At 41.4% G+C, this 18,086-nt stretch overlaps 1 protein-coding gene across 1 annotated transcript in view; it reads left to right on the top strand.

The window, feature by feature from the left end:
• NELL2 (neural EGFL like 2) overlaps positions 1–18,086 on the top strand; it is a 357,636-nt gene that overhangs the window by 322,238 nt on the left and 17,312 nt on the right. The window contains exon 17 of the mRNA XM_088458020.1: positions 12,549–12,689. Coding sequence (XP_088314146.1) covers positions 12,549–12,689 — 141 coding nt within the window. The remainder of the gene's footprint in view (positions 1–12,548; positions 12,690–18,086) is intronic.

Below are 18,086 nucleotides of genomic sequence, written 5' to 3'. Positions count from 1 at the left end.
TGAGTAAATATTAAATAATAATGTTTTTTTACAGCCACACTACAGGTCCCAGTAAGCCTGCCCCAGAATGATGGCACTTGTAGAACAACAAGAGCCAGCATGCCCAGACATTAAGGGCCCTTAGCACCTGGAAAAGAATAAACAAAAGACGTGACACACCAACCAAATAATGTATACATTAAGAAAACGCTTTCCCACGCATCCCTCTTTCACCAGTTAATTACTTACAAAATACCGGGATCACATCCCCGACACTTTGCAAAACAAAAAAATTCAGATGGACTGGCTCTGTGTGCTGTGTGCAGCAGAGTCGCAACAAATGTGACAGGTTACTGGCAGTCACTCCATAGAAATGAATGGGAAAGTGCTGACTGGCTGAGAGCCACAGCATGGGGTCCCCCTACCATAACATAAACCAGTCCCAAACTGTCAGATTATGTCAGGTAGCCTCAACGCTGTGTGCCTCTCTACTATAGCGTCTGACCCCTGGCTGGTTCAGCCTGGTTCTGACTATTGGGAAACAGGGGGAACTTCACACTGTTTATTCCCCTATTTTACAATACCAGACCGGGCTCAGTGGTCCAGGGCTGGTTACTGAGTTTTCTTTCTTTTTTGTGTGTTTGACATTTCTTCTACTTTTAACACATAACCAGACCCACAAAGTTTGCTTCAGGGAGGAATGAAAAGTAGCAGAAAAACCCGCAAGAACCGACATTTTCAGTAAAATTACATTTCTGCCTTGTTTTGGGTACTGAATATGCCGGGAGGAATTGAGGCATGCCTCGGCTTGACTCGGTACCCAAAATTCAGTGCTGTCGCATTTCTCCGCTCATCTCTAATTGAAATATTAAATTTCTTAAAGAATACAAGCTAAGGAACATTATTTAAAAGGCAGATACACATACAATTGTACAAATAAATATAGGGTGATATAGTTAGATGAAGAGCTATGTGTACTTGTTGTTAAAATTGCATGTAGGAAAAATGTTTTCATTATTAGATGCTTCCATCAAACATCATCTTATGGAAAATAGTGAAATAATCCAGAACCATAACATTATTCCTGTGGCATGTGGCTTACAAATCTAGTTGATAAGGGGTAGTTTATGTGCAACAAGAGAGGTCAGACATAATAGAAAATACATGAATATACCATATGAAAAAAAGAACATTTGCTATAAATAACTATGCATAGTCATGACCAAGATTTTTATTTGGGCGAATAACAAAAAGGAGAAATATTATAGGCCACATTTACTTAAAGATAATTACAGAGTAGAGTCTACTGCAGGCTACTGACATATATAATCAGTTAGGAGAGGATCTACAAAAAGCCTCGGAGAGGACAGCCAGTTGTTAATCTTCTCTGAAGATTAACATTCATAAATTCCTTGTATGGGGTGATCATACTCATATCCAAGTCTGGGATACATTGCCTCATTCCATCATTTATTTATCATTTATTTATTAAGCAATTTGCATAAATTATGAAATTGGTGTATAAACAAAATCTGAATGTTCTATCAGAATGCAAGCTTTGCTTCCTAAAGGGGACAAGTGAGAGTGCATTGCTGTTCAGCAAACATTTACAAATAAAAGTATTTGTGATGACGCACTACAGTTTGTGCTTGAAGCGCAGCCAACAACCATAGCCTTGCATTTCAGTCTGTCAGCAGACAATCAATTCCAGCTTGATCTCTACATTTATCATACTCGATTACCTGCCATTCATAGATTTGGATTAAAACATCTCTGAGCTCCTTGCTTTCTTGGAACAAACTAAATTCTATATGGTGCTAAAAAAATTGGTGGCTAATCGCAGTGATAAGAAAAGTTAATCAAATACTGTACATTGCTCATTTTCCTTCATTGCAAAAAAAAATAAAAATACAGATATATGTAAAAATCAATTTGCTTGGAAACTTTAGATCTACAAGTACTGCTGCAATACTTGGTAAAAAGTTTTTTTTTACAGCCAACAGTAACCCTTTGTTGTATAGCCCGATTGCTTTTCACTCTTTGATAATCTAGCCCCATAGAAAGAGAGAGTCGCAGGAAAAGAGAAAAAGAGCTGCAAAACCTTAAGCAGCAGATAGAGAGAGGGATGAGGAGTGCAGACACATGACTAATGTTTGCCATTTTTAGCTGCAGGGATCTGTGTGACACTCATTGAGGTCAAGCTTATGCCATTCAGTATCTTATTCACTGTAGCAGAATGTTGCATCTCCCCCACCCCCACCCCATCTGTCTCCTCTCCCGTTATGTCGTTTTCTCACTGTCTCCTTACCAGTTTGCCTGGTTCTCTTTCTTGCCTTAACTTAAGGGGCCAATACATCTGCAACCTAGTGCCACAATTGTCCGTTCTGCTGATACCGAGGCTGGGGAATTGGGGATAAGGTACCCATACATCTGCAACTGATTGCGCAATTGCCTGTTCTGCCAACGTTGGGGTCGGGCAATCAGGGATATTCAACATGTTAAATAATCTTGATTCCTAGTTCCGGACCCAAAAATGTTTGGAATTGGCAAGTTGGGGATTTGTTATAGTTTAATTTCCCCAATCTATCGACGGATCGTTGATGGCCATCGATCCGTGAATTGGCAGAACAGGTATTTGGTGCCCACATTAGGCCAAGAAACAGTTCCTTCCCTGCAGAAAGAGGAAGATGCTGCATATTTGTATTTGTTTCTATTACTGTGTATTTATGTTTGTATTACTGAGTATTTATGTTTGTATTACGTCTTGTCCTTGATGAAGGTGAATTTACCCACCAAAACGGCCATCGGACCACAAGTATTTATGACTTGGATACTACTTGCTTTTTCTATCTTACATTATCTAATGATTGATCATATGGGATAGTAGAGAAAGGGGAAGTCAATGAAGGAGTGTTAAGCTGGGTACACACCTGACAGATATATCTGCTGTTTATACACACTAAATAACTATCATATTTTCTCCTGTCCGCGGGTCACGTCAGAAAAAACACAGCAGGATGGACAGATATACAGTATCTGCAGATATATCTGCCATCGGTTGTGCAGCAGAGACGACACGATATATGTCTGTGAACGACGTCGTTCACAGACATATCCTTTGTACACACTGGCCAATGGGCAGCTGATCAATTAATCGGTCAATATATCTGCCAGTGTGTACCCAGCATTAGATTTCATTGTCACCAGGATAAAGGCTGATTAAGCATGCTTGGAGTGATTGGAAACAGTGGCGGATTTACCGCTAGGCAACACAAAGGGTTGCCTAGGGCCCGGAGGGTCCCAGGGGGCCCGCTGACATGGCTGAATAATGGACAGCATTTCCTCTTGCACTGGGCTTGTTAAATATTTCCAGCCCCGGCAGGCTGTCAGCGCATTGGTCGGCTGCCGGGTGCCGGCTCTCTAACTAATGCCGCTCTGTGGGAGGGAATCCACATCGCTGCCTTCAGCGGGGGGCGTCGTGTGGGCAGAGCTACCTGCGATGGTGGGGAGTTGGGGAAAGGTGCAGTCACAGTAATGTCCTCCCCCAGTACGGATGCCTAATCTCATCCTCATCTCTGCCCTAACCCGGGCCCTGACCCCGGCGCTGTGGCTGCTTAATACTGCTGGTTACTGACGCAGTGCTCGGCGGCAGGTGCTGTGCTGCTCTGCCATTATTCTGGAGTCAGCAGAGTACAGCTCAAGGTACGTGACCTGCTCCTCTGCGCCCCGGCGCTCCCCATCTCCCACCAGCACCAGTCCCCTCCCCTGTTCTTCATGTTCATTATCCTATCTGGCGCAGTGTGTGAAGTTGCTGGGATAGCACTGCTGCCAGATGTGTGCAGGAGTCTCTGCCAGTCCTTATTATCCTATGTGCCCTTCTCACTGTATCCAACTATCTCTGCTCATTACTTTTTTGCCTCCCTCCACACAACTATTGGCGTATCCCAAAACACACTCCACTAGTTGCCCAACACTCCACACATTAGTTTTCTCCTGTCTTCCCCCTGAGCTATTCCTTCCTTACTGTCTCTATGGGGAGAGGGGAGGCTTACTTCCTAGCTGTCTTACTAAAAGTTGTCTAACCCTGGGGGGGTCTATAGCTGTCTTAATATAGGGGCTCTCTTCCAAGCTGTCTGTCTCTGGGAGGCTCCCTTTCTTTCTCTCTCTCTGGGGGATGCCTTCTTCTGAGCTTTCTCTCTAGGGGCTTACCTCCTTGCTGTCTAACGGCCTGATTCAGCAGTGCACTGCTGATCGCAGATTCCCAATTATCTGGAATCTGTGCGTGCACAGGACCCATTCAGAATGGGTCCTACGTAGCCGAACACAGACCCCTTCAGTGCCTCTGCCTGATGGGAGTGGGGTCAGCCGCCCTTCCCGAAAACCCCATTTTCCGGGAGTGTCAAGCGAAGGATCTGCTCGCAAGCTGGACAGCTTGAGTAAGCTGAGGCTTACTCAGCTGGCCGGAGGCCTGACGCCGTCCACCATCGCAACTATCAACCACCGATTGGTTGTGATGGTGGTCCCAGCCTGCAACCTCCAAAGCCAGTGCTGGGATGGCAAATGCAGCAGGGGGTGTGTCGTACATCTCCTGCTGCATTTGCATTATTGCAAGGACGTAATTGCAAAGCTGCCTGCATGCATATATCATAAACTATCTATAGCCTGCGCGCAGCTTTGCAATTGCGATCCTTGCTGAATCAGGCCCTAAATTCACAAAACTCTCTGCTTAACTCTCCCTCGAAGATAGGGATGGACATCGAGTGGTTATCATCAGTGTGGACACTTAACCGTGGAGGGCTAATCAGAGAAAGAGAGTGGGGCTAAGAGATGGGGAAAGACAACTTTCCACGTTACCATCGGAACTTAACCATTAATGGTGGAGAAACATTGGAACTCTGCCATTGATGGCAAAACATTGACAATCAGCATCAAACCATCAGTGTTTACTAAACAAAAATGGTCAGTGTCGCTAGCTGCCTCTCTCTGGGGGGGGCTTACTCCCTTCCTTGCTACCTTTCTCTAGGGAGGCTTCCTTCCTAGCTGTCTCTTTGGGGGAAAAACCCTGTTGGCAGTAAAGTTAGCCAGTTTACACCAGTGAAGCTTACCCATATAAACAGCACAAGTATTATGACGGTACTTACATCGTCAAGGCACTTGTTCTTTCAGCAGGTTAAAATCCCTTAAAAAATACTTTATTCCATGCAGAATATTTTTAGTTTATGTAGAAATTTTTTTTTTCTTGTAGGGACGGGTGAGGGGGTCCCAGACCAGTTACTTGCCTAGGGCCCTATGAAGTGGAAATCTGGCTCTGATTGGAAAGGTAGGAAGTAAACTACGTAGGAAAGAACTTTTCTTTTTTTTTAGGGCAAATTAAATTAAGTGTGTGATCAACAGTGTCAAATAAGCAGGGAGGTCCAGTGTTGAGAAGGATTGAGAAGAAATGATCCTTCAACTTTCCTGAATGTAGGCCATTGATCACTTACGCAAGAGCAGTGTCAGTGAGAGTAGAGAAGATGGGAAGTTGTACACAAGTCGATAAGTAGTTTGTAGAGAAATAGGAGTGAAAAGTATTTTTAGGAGTTGCCATCCTAAAAGCTCGGTAGGTTGAGCCATGCATAAAGCATGAGATACTATTATTTATTACTTGTTATTTATATAGCGCACACATATTCTGCAGCGCTTTACAGAGAATATTTGTCCATTGACATCAGTCCCTGCCCCAGTGGAGCTTACAGTCTATATTCCCTACCACATGCTCACACACACATACTTACACACTGGGGTTAATTTTTGTTTGCAGCCAATTAGCCAGTATATTTTTGGAGTGTGGCAGTAAATTGGAGCACCCGGAGGAAACCCTCGCAAGCACAGGGAGAATATACAAACTCCACACAGTTATGACTGTCGTGGGAATCGAACTCACAACCTCAGTGCTGTGAGGCAGTAATGCTAACCATTCAACGGTCTGTGCTACTAGTGAGCAATGTCTAATTATTGTGAAGCACAATGGGCTGGCATATGATATAACAGCTTCTATACTGAGGCAAGAACTTGCTATTTTATTTTTCAAACTAGTTTACTTCCACTATATTAAAAAACATAGAAATGCATATGTGTGTGTTTTCCAGATGTATTCTGAGCTTGGGGTATTATATTAAAGCAGTAAGAGTATAGTATAATTTACAGTAGATTATACAGTATATGCACATTAGGAGAGTTTCTCAGTATGACTGGCATCATTCAGTAGCAGGGTCCATGTTTCTAGAGAGGACGCATGCAGTTAAATTTAGTTATATATTAATAATTTAGAAGAATTCCTGCGGCGCGAGAAGCTTAACTGTGCACTGTAATTCTGTGAGTGAAAATTTGTGGATAATGCAAAGTATTCCATAAAAATATGTTTTAGAAATGTTAATAGTTCTTTACTGACTAAGAACGCATCTGTGCCATTTTCCTGATGCAGTTACAAATATAACAAAGCTAATTGTGTTATGAGCCACTTAATTATGCAGCCTATTTGCAAGGGATTGTTAGGCAACAAAGATATTTCTTTACTTTGCATCAGTCTATACTTTTGTAAATACTGTATTTTACTCAGTGGCCCCCATAGGAAAAACACACACAGGCCCCCATAGGAAAAACACACACACACACACAGGTCCCCATAGGAAAAACACACACACACACAGGCCCCCATAGGAAAAACACACACACACACACACACACACACACACAGGCCCCCATAGGAAAAACACACACACACAGGTCCCCATAGGAAAAACACACAAACACAGGTCCCCATAGGAAAAACATGGGAACGCCTCCATCTCGGCAGCCACGCCCCCCCCACGCCTACCAAAGGGGGCGTGCTGTCACTCACCATCGACAGCACGCCTGCTTTGGTGCGAGACCCATAGCGATGGCTTGGCCGTCGTTATTCGGGTCTCTCGCATGTGCACGACGGAGCTCCCTCCGTCGCGCGCATGCGCACTTGGGCACCATCGACCTGCTTGCAAGCGCTCAGCGCTCGTGAGCGGGTCTGAATTAGGCCCTAAGAGCCAGCTTGAGTGCGGGCTGACAGTACAGTCGCCCAGTGTGATGTAGCCTTGGCTAGCACAGCTTGTCACCTCTGTCCACCCATGGCATGCCTCTGTTGTATCCAGCTGACGCCCCTGGCCCTTCTCTATTACTGACCTTGCTGCCTGCCACTGATCCGGTGCAGCAGCTGTCACCAATCAGGTGAGTAGGAAGGGGGTGCACAGAGGGAGTGGAGAATAGATGAGGAATGGAGTGAGGAGCAGGGACCGGAGTTCACCCCATCAGTAACCCGCAACCCTATGAGAGCGAGAAAGGAGCAGGCCCGGGTATCGGGGGCGTGGCCTATTCGCAGGAGGCGTGGTCACGCCCCCTTCCCGAAAAAAAAAAGTTTGTGCGCTGGGGAGGTAGGGGGTGGCTCTCTGAGCCCCCTCAAAGCCAGGGGGGCGTGATCAGGGTGATCGCTCTACCCCCCCACAGGCATAGGAGACTGCTGTGGCTGCTGCTCAGCAGCCACGAGCAGTCTCCCACTGCAGCCCAGCACACGCTGTGTGCTGGGCTGCTGTGAGGGAGGGAGGGGGCGTCGGACCCCTCAAGAAGCCCGGGTAATTTGTACCCGCTACCCCCCACCCCCTCTCGGCGCCCCTGGCCAGGAGCAGCATCACTCAGGTGAGGAGGACTGGAGGAGAGGCATAGAGGGAGTTGAGGGGGGAGGGGAGAGCAGGGACCGGAGCTCCATATAGCAGCAACGAAGGAGCAGTCAAGAGCCATCCAGCCTCTGACCCTGAGCAGCAGAACTTCAGATTGGACGCGGCATTATACTGCAGGCGGGTGGCACTGAAGAGCTTCAGAGTGTGTGGCTCTGCGAGTCACGCATGCAGCGTTCAAGCCACTCCCACGCTGTACAGCCGCCGACTGTACAAGACACAATTCAATCAGCAACTTCCGGACTGTGTGTACAAATCGAAGTGCCGGTATGTCATACCGCCACATAGCGGCACACTTCGACCACAGATTTTACTACAAAGTAAAAGTACATAACATCTTACCAGTTGTGGCATTGGAAGTGTCTAAGATATGAACATTTTGGTCCAAAGAATCTATCCAAGAATGTCATATTGTACAATATGCACAAAAACATATTTCTGTTAGGAAATTAAAATTAACGTGTATTACATGTATCCATTCCGTAGCACTTAATAAATTGATTATCATGATACTAATGCTTTTAGTCAATTTTTGTGTTCTATTATGACTTTTTTGCATTTCTTCTGTTATGTAATTGTAACTGTTACAGCCCATGTAGGTGGCAACATATACATATATATATATATGTTTTATGTATTGATTCATTCATACCATGTATAGCCATTTCTAAGTTACTGAATGAACAGTTTATTGGACAATCCTGTATTTAATGCTTTTGGTGCATATGATGGATGTGAATTATTTATTTATTTTCGGTAGCATTAGCCTTTTGGTTTGATGCGTTATTATATTTATTTGCAGATTGTTAATCAACATTGTTTTATCATTTGGTAGATCTATTTCCTATATAGTCACATAAATATTGTTTTATGCAATTGTGTTTATACATGTGGATGTGGGGGGTTTTGCATACATTTATATCAGTGATAAACCCTTGAACTATACTTTCCAGTATAGATTCCAAATGATACACTGCAAATCCTTTGGTAGCGAGCATTACTGAACTCCTATGCTGTATTGCTATATTTTAGGATACTTATTTTGCTGAAACAACTGCTAACTGTTGGTTTTAATAGTTTTAAATACATCACAGTGTGGTTACCTATTTATTTTAGTGGGACTGGAAGGGCCTTGTTAGAGTGGGAACCTGTCAATTTTGCTATGGGAACCACTGATTTCTATTTACACCCTAATCCACCATATATAGGAAATGTATGTACATTTACTGTATGTGGAACAGCTACATAACAACATATGGTGCACAGAATCCATATATTTATGGGAAAACACCTACAATAAGAATATTCTTTTTCATTTTCTTTCATTTTGTTTTTATTTTTTTTTAACTATGTGCAATTAAAAGCTGAAAGTTATTTATCAAACACTTATTACTCTAATGGAATATACTACCATATATGTTTCATTTAAAATTGTAATGAACAGCCATTATATTAGGCATCTAAAATATATCTGGCCTAAAGGGTTTGGGTTGGGTTGATCAGGGCATAAACACCTTGTCATGATCTTCCAATCGGGATTGTTGACAACTATGATTAAGGGATAAATATGTCAGTACTTAGGTTCAAGTGTGTCATCTATACCAGAATCTTGTATCTGTGTAATGTTCTTTATACCATATACAGGGATCTATTTACTAAACAGTGTTAGGAGACAGAGTGAAAAGTGATAAGGTGCCAGCCAGTCAGCTCCCAACTGTCATTTTTCAAACACAGCCTGTGAGATGGCAGTTAGGAGCTGATTGGCTGGCACCTTATCACTTTTCACTCTGTCTCCTAACACTACTTAGTAAATAGACCCCACAGTAACATATTGCTATGTGATACTCTATATTGCTGGCATTGGTGCTGGAACAGGAGGGGGGGCAAGGGGGCGGCCTTGCCCCTCCCCACATTTGAGAGAGCTACCAGGAGCACACGGAGTGCATTGCACAAGTACAGGCACTGCTTTGCTAGCAGCTGAGTAAGTCCCATGAGACTTGGCACAATAGGTCAGTGAGGCATGTGCTGAGCTCTGATTGGTGGAGCTCATCATATGCTTATCTGACCTATGGAGTATATCAGCAGCAGCCTCATGGGAGGGATTCATCAGAGCGAGGCAGCAATGCCTTCTGGGCCTGTGTAATGTTTGCTGAATGAACCGTAATGTACCAAAGCAGTGACTTATTTGGATACACATATACAGCTGTATGTAACATGTCTGACTTATTACAGGATAAAGTTTAGGAAAACTGAGATTGCATATTTTGTTTATTTTTGACCATATTTGCCAACTCACAAAACACACTATTGCCACTTCCTATAGTATTATGACTAAACAAAACCAACTTAAATTTGCAGCTATTTATATCCTACTTAAATCTGAGGTTGTTGTTTTTTGTTGTTGTTGATTTTTGGCCATTATAAAGTGAAGTCTGCATGTCTTCCTCCTCTGGGTGTAACCAGCCCAGCATAGTGTTTGTAGTAATTCCCATGTGTGGCATGATTACAATGTGTACTGCACCAATTGTGCTAAACTTAATGCATTATTACTTGTTGCATGAATTGCTGGATTGGAGTCCATACGTCTCTGAATTTGGGTGGAGTCTGACATTTTAGTCACTATAAAGCTGGGTACACACTAAACGATCTGTGTACCCAGCAACCTTGTCAGCAACGAACCCAGCAAGGGTGCCAGCATCGGCAAGTGCATACACACACTCACATCTTCCTGCTCTACTAGATTTTAACTAGTGTTCATTCTGGCACCCTGCATCCGTCAACCCATGCAGTTCCTCTTTCTTGCCTGAGGTGTTGCTCTCTGCTCTGGTGCTTCTAGCACACTCTGGTCTGTATTTTAGCAGTTTGTTGCATCAGCAGAGTGTGCTAGAAGCACCAGAGTAAAGAGCGACACCCCAGACAGAAAAGAGGAACTGCATGGGTTGTGAAACGTGCAGGGTGCTAGAATGAACACTATCATACACATAGCATATTTTGTCACGTCTCTAGTTACGTTAAACAGTCACTTTTATGAAGACTAATGAGTAAATAGAATGTTACATTCAGTTTGATTCTGAACTGTTTCTTTTGTTTAAGTTTTAAAAAAAAAATTGGAAAACTAAGAAATGCTATAACTTTGTTCCTAAATATGCATATACGCCTTTCATATAGCATCCTTACTCTGTAGTGTTTTTTAAAAGATTTTCATTTCATGTCCACTATAAGCATTTATTTCACAGTCTTTAGATTTCATTTGTCTAAGTTATTTTCATAATGATGCAATGAAACAGCTTGATATGCTCTTCAGGTTATTGTAATAATGCATTATCAAATTATTAATTTTATTCTGTGGACATGACAGTGCATTGTGACTGAGCACAAAATAAATGTACATATTGTATGAAATCAGTTAGTAACAAAATACCCCCAAATGGCTAACTGTCCATCTGCTGTCTCCTTGTGATCAGGATACTGGTAGGGAAATGTCTCTTGTTGTTAATACAATGGCATCTTGCAGAGTTTGGGTGATTGGTCTACAAAGTGAATCTGACTGAATCACCTGAGCATTGTGAAAATGACGGCTGACATGATTGTAAAAGGCAGGTGCCCACACACCTTTTATCTCAATTGTTTCATATTGGCTTACAAATGGTGTGTAGTGCAAGGGGTAACATTTCTGTCTTATGGTAAGTATATTTGTTAATCTATGGATCCAGTGGAGACAGGTTATAAATATATATATTTTTTATAAAGCCTGCATAACTATCCACACTTTTGTGGGGCCATACATATTATGCAGCCAGCACCCTCTAGACACACTGTCATACAATGTACTGTATATGACTCATGTATCCATATTATGATTAGAGGAAGCAGAACAGTGTGTTTCAGTTTGCCTATGTGTTCACATTATTTTGGGGGAGCATTATCAAATTTTCTAAAAAGGACAAGTGGAGAAGTTGCCTATAGCAACCAATCCACTTCTAGCTAACATTTATCATTCTAGTGTATGCTGATTGCTTTCAGTGGGCCACTTCTCCATTTGTCCTCTTTTGAACATACTTACCGACTTCCTACAAATGCTTTCCGGGAGCAGATCTCCTGCAGGCCGGTTTGGGGGCGGGGGCCAGACTGGTGATGTAATGAGGCCCCACCCCTTTCTAGGGAAAGACTGTGATTAGCAAGTCCGCGATGAGGGGGCGGGGCTAAATTATGCAAATTGTGTTTAGCCCTGCCCCCTCCTCACGGACCCGCAAATTCCCTATTAAATCTCCCCATCCTGCCCGCTTCACTAGGAAGTGGGCAGGATGCGGGAGATTTGCCTACACTTCCGGGGGGGGGGGGCTACCCCTGAAAAATCGAGAGCCTCTCGCGACTTCCGGGAGTGTAGGCAAGTATGTTTTAGAAGATTTTAAAATTTCCCATTTGTCCTTTGAAAAACATAAAGCCAGTGACAAAAGCTGACAATAAGAATGAATATCAACAGTTCCTACAAAAAAGATTGCTCACAATTTAATGAAAGCAATGTGTACAGTATATAAACTGTGGTTGTTATTTTCTGGGATAATCCCCCAATTGATCAGAATGTATTACATGCCTCTTAGTATAACGGTTCACATGGAGTCCTAGGAGAGCTGTTTTAGTCTATTAATCCTTGGCACTGAGGAAACATCTATGAGAAGGCACAGCAGTCTAACAATGGCACAGATGTGCCCGGCAAATCTCTAAAACTTTTGATTTGTTTGTGACGGAGACTCAGATGTACTGAGAGATTATATAACATGGAATATTTGTGCATCTACAAAGCTCATTCACTGTTTTCTTTATTAGACATTGATGAATGTGCTGAAGGATTTGTTCAGTGTGACAGCCGTGCTAACTGCATCAACCTACCAGGCTGGTACCACTGTGAATGCAGAGACGGCTACCATGACAATGGGATGTTCTCTCTGGGGGGAGAGTCATGTGAAGGTCAGTACCCAGCTTCCAAGTGATTCCAAATGTCTTCCTGGAATAATGTTAAATGTACAGAGTGAGAGTTTCTCCATGTTTGGAATGATGTTACATGTAACTAATGAAAGGAATGAGTGTAAACCTGATTCTGTGAGGTTACACATGCAATATGCAATTATGTTTAATCTGACTATTCCTATAACACTAAAATAAAATGCAGACAGGCTCCATAGTTTTAGCTGTACCTTAGATGAAAGGATTTGCGTCAGAAAAGAACAGAGAGAGAGAGGATTACAGGAAAATACACTGATTTCAGCTCTTTGAATCTCTGCTCTGTAAAACCACATAAATAAAAGGCTAAATAACACTATGTGGTGCCTCCATCTGAAGTACAAATTATATTCTATCTGGTGACTGAATAGGACTTCAGGGGAAATAAAATCAATTACTGTACATAGGCCATCCAGCTAAATGCAATACTATCTTTTAAAGTCAAAAGCCACAAGCTAGGATTAAACAAATAAAACATAGTATGTTGATGAAAAAAACATTCCCCGCTACAATGCCATTGACAATGCAGATGTATAACAATTTGCACAATACACAATGTAACTTAAAGCTATGGAGCTGAATATTAATTGGATCCTGGGAACTCTGTTAATGAGTTGCAAGTCTGCTAATGAGTCCACGTTTTCTGGAGACAAAGATGCATTTCTTCTGAGACTGTCATGTTTATGCATGGATACATATATTATGGAAAATATCAGGCCTTGCACTAGCACGCCAGCAAAAAGACTGACTCTTATTTACTAATTAGACTCTTACTGCTCCTTTTAATTGCACACTTAGGAAACAATACTTGACACATTTTAATCCTCAAAAAGACAAAGAGGGTTTTTCACTAATGAAGAAATCTGCACCAAAACTATAGCAAATAGCACTAGATATTATTTATCCAGTGCAACTTAAACAATGAAAGGGAATATCTGATTGTTTGGTAGATACCACCCAGTCCTAATAATATAACCATAAAGTACATTACTGTACACACTAGTAGCAGGTCTGCATCTATTCGGCGTCAGCTCTCCGGGCCGTACTAAAAGGGACAAACCTCCTGTCAGGTCAAATTATACACAGTAAAAAATATCAGGGCACCAAATTGCAGCTTTCTAAAGGGTATTGCTCCCTTTCAATTGATAAACTTTTTTTTTAAACTTCATAAAAAAAAGCGCTATTCAAACAGTAGGAATAAAAATATTCCATTTATTAAATATATAAATAAATAATACTTCACACATAAAAACAATAATTAATAATTAGCATTCATAAAATTAGTAACTGGATTAAATTCATATATTATCCATAAATCAAGAACTTTCAATGAACATATTTAAGATCTTTCCATAAATTGATAGATCAGTAAGCTTTGTTCCAAAAAATGGATTTTGCATGTAGGCAATTACTTTTTAATAGTCATTAAAGTGACCTGCCAGTTATTGATTCCTTTTCGCAACTTGTTAATTTCTGGATATTAGTATTTGTAGGAGGCAAACAGATGTTTTAAAAAGCATGCTTATTAAAAAAAACATTGGAATACTGAAAAGGCCTTTTTCCACTTGTACACAGTCACTTAGCAACCATGGGCTAATAGTATCCTTTTCCCAACTTGTTAGTTGAATATATTGTCATTTTGTAAACTCTGCACTCAATCATACAGATACCAAGCAATCTGTGGAAGGCTCCTTATGGTAGCTGCACATTAACTTGTTCACTTGGGATCTGGACTGTGTTTATCACTTATACCTCCTGCTGCTGGTTGTTATACCAATCATACAGCCAAGCTGGAGAAAGTTGTGAACAGTGTATACTTCTCTTCTGGGTCCGGTCATCTGTTGTCAGGCCAACTGTGCAGCCTCGGAGAACAAATGGGGATAAGTTATAATGCGTTTCTCCGTCTACTTAAAACATCAACGGCTTATTTAGATATAAAATGAATCCCCTCAGAACAAATACTTATAGCAGGGATCTGCCCACCATTGTTAGCTGGTCACGCATGCGCCATCCTGTGTCAAGCCTCACCATGTGTGCCAGCCGAAGTGTTGTATTCCTATCTCTTCTACTTCTAAATATAGTGTCCATCTTTATATACCCAGGATTTGCGACAGCCATCTTTGTTTACCTAAAGTGCTGTATTTCTATCTCTTATACTTCTGATGTCCATCTTTATACGCCCAGGGTTTACTGGCGGCGACCATCTTCATCCACCCATATTCACTTGTTAACAATCAAAAGATTTCCACTACTCAATATTTTAAATAGAGCATATCCATACAACTTTGGTATATTCAAAATATACATCTTAGCAGTTTATATGGACCAGTGAAAAAGGCACTCCTAGGGATGAGAATCACAAACTCTCTTGCAGCCTAGAGCCACTCAAATTCCTTTCACCAAAGAGGAAAAATCTAGTAATACATATAACATTGAGTGAATGGTTCACTGGCGCTTCCCCCTTATTTCAATTTATAGCCATACAACATCAGACAAGGGATAAAAATAAGTCCACTTTAATAAACACAACAACCCTCCAGTAGGGCAAACAATTTAAAAAATTTTAATTTTTCAAAATCCTGGGGTCAAATGGCCCGATAAACACATGGATAACATACAATAGTAAAAACGAGCACAGTGTCAGACATAAAATGTTACAGAAAGACAAATCGCTACTAATCTTTGAAGTGTTAGTCACGGATCCACTATATAATAAAGTGTCCGTGCATATGGAATAAATAAAATCCAGTTCTATATGGAAAAGAGAAAATATATTTTTTACCATACTGGTTATTAGTTTTTCTTTTTGACTCTGAGTCCACTTTATGAATAAAGTGTCCGTGCGTGTCAAATATATATCAATCAGCCAAATTCATACCATCAGAAGAGTGGGGCCCCCTTTAATCTCCCGGACCTAGGAACTCCGAGGGGCTGAAAAAGGGGATACATGTGATGGGCCTTTCTATATGCTTTATATATTTATTTCACAACATCAACTCCTGTTTTGTAAAATAATCTGCATTAAAACTTTTCTAAACATGAAAATGTCTTAACCTCAAGGTCATTACATTAATAATCTTTTACTGTGTTGATGTATATGATGCACTGTCCTGGGGAAAAAAATCTCAAATATTTGTATATTATTGGCCTTCTGCTCTCCATCTCTAATTGCGGTTACAGTGCATCTTTAAACTTTTCCCATGACCCTTGATACAAGACTATACTTACATTGTAACACAGAAAAAAAGATTCCCTCCAGCTCACTGCAGCAATGTCAACAAAAAATATTTAAATCCTACATGATGATAATAGAGATTCAGAGGTATTAGTTACATACATTTGCAAATATATGAATAAGCGCCAGGCCATCGTCAAGGCTCCTCTATACTGGCGTCCCTAACATTAAGGGGTTCACGTCCGAGAAGCAAGGTACCCCAAAAATTTCCAGCCAAGGACCATCCCCAGGGTATCACACGAAAAGGGGAAAGAGGTGATAGTGAAGTGTAAAGAATAGATGTGTAAAGATAAATCAATAAGTGTTAATGAAATGAGAAAGAATTAAAATGACATAAATAATAAACAAACAATTAGAAAAGTGAAAAAAAAAATATCTATGTGAATTAAGTGGTGATGCCCTGAAAAAGGTCCAGCCAGAACAACTCTGGGGGCCCCACTCCCAAACGCTCACCCCAAAACAATTATTGCTACATAATAGTAGCACCCGCTCTGGGTCATATAATTACAAATTAGTATACTGCATAATAACAGCACATGTATAAGCTGAGAGCTGACTCACCTTGGAGGTACCCCAGAAACCTCCACATGGCACTATAAGGACCAGCACCTCGGTCCAATGCTGGCTCCCTTCATGCCTCTCAAGACTGCAAACAAAAAGTAAAATTTCACAACATCAACTCCTGTTTTGTAAAATAATCTGCATTAAAACTTTTCTAAACGTGAAAATGTCTTAACCTCAAGGTCATTACATTAATAATCTTTTACTGTGTTGATGTATATGATGCACTGTTCTGGGGGAAAAAACTGAAATATTTGTATATTATTGGCCTTCTGCTCTCCATCTCTCTAATTGCGGTTACAGTGCATCTCTAAACCTTTCCCATGACTCACGATACAAGACTATACTTATCTTGTGTTTGTCATCTCATCAACATTTATACAGTTACAACTGGGTTATATATTCTGCATCTACCCGATTTAATGGATGGCAGACTGTTATTAGCCCAGACAGATTGTGGATGACACTAAGACATAAAAAAAAAAATTAAACAAATTGCACAAAAGTCCGTAACCTATAGCAACCAATCCGATATCATCTTGACCAGCTCATTTAAAGTTAGAACAAATGTGCTGCAGCCCATAACAACCAATCCAACATTTGCTATCACTGTCTGCTTTAAAAACACATTTGAAATGTTTATAAACCTCACAAATAAGCAGTAACCCATGGTATCTAATTTAAACTTTCCTTTCATTGTCTAGCTTGCATTAGACTGCAGACATTAGTGGCTTGGAGACCCAGAATTATATATTCTGCCCCTTTAAGTCACGGTTTCTTAGTACTCCCATATACCCAACGTTACAGTGGTTAGAAGTTTGTTTAAAATCCTTAATATTCCCTTTGCTGGCAAGCCCAAATCTCGATGTACAAATGAAGCCCTGCATTCTAATTGTGGGCATGACTTCCTGCCAGTGACATGCTGCTCTAAATTTGTATTTTTTGGATTAATTAAGAACCTGGTTAAATTATGGAGGGAGGGCTCTCTTCTCCTGTGGTCCTCTTCATTTGCTAAGGCTCTCCCCTTCTGCGCATGCTCCGGCTGCCTAGTCTTTTACCTTGAGGGCTGCAGCGGCCTACGGTGTGGGGCTGTGTGAGGGAGGAGCGGCAGCTCCGGGCAGTCAGAAGGAGGTGACCCGGCATATGCATGTGCCAGGTCACCTAACTAGTGGCTAGGGGTGCTGTGGGAAGGCACACTGAGGCAGCGGACAGTCAGTAAGAGGTAAATGAACAGATTACGCCGTCCACAGATGGCAAATCTGTTACAGCAAACGAAATGGAAAACAAAGCTTTTCGTTTCTTAGTGAATTGCACTCACGATACTAAAGTCTGGTGATGCGATGCTTAAACAAAGCAGAAACACCGTAGGAGAAAGAATAACTTTCTCCACGTTAAGCCTCTCTATAGATAGATGAAGGCAGTGAACAGCCCTGTTTTCAGCTGTTTTTCTAACACAGAACAAAGTTTATCAAGACTAATTTGATTGGTTGCTATGGTCACTTTTGTGCTATTTTCATTAGTGATATTAAATAAACATTTATGTTATGGTTCCTCCATACTAGTACTAC

This window comes from Taudactylus pleione, unplaced genomic scaffold, assembly GCF_031769625.1.
Source record: "Taudactylus pleione unplaced genomic scaffold, aTauple2 ptg000041l, whole genome shotgun sequence".
Classification (NCBI taxonomy): Eukaryota; Metazoa; Chordata; class Amphibia; order Anura; family Myobatrachidae; genus Taudactylus; species Taudactylus pleione.
Note: the sequence above shows the minus strand (reverse complement) of the source record. Positions and strands in the feature narration are given on the sequence as shown.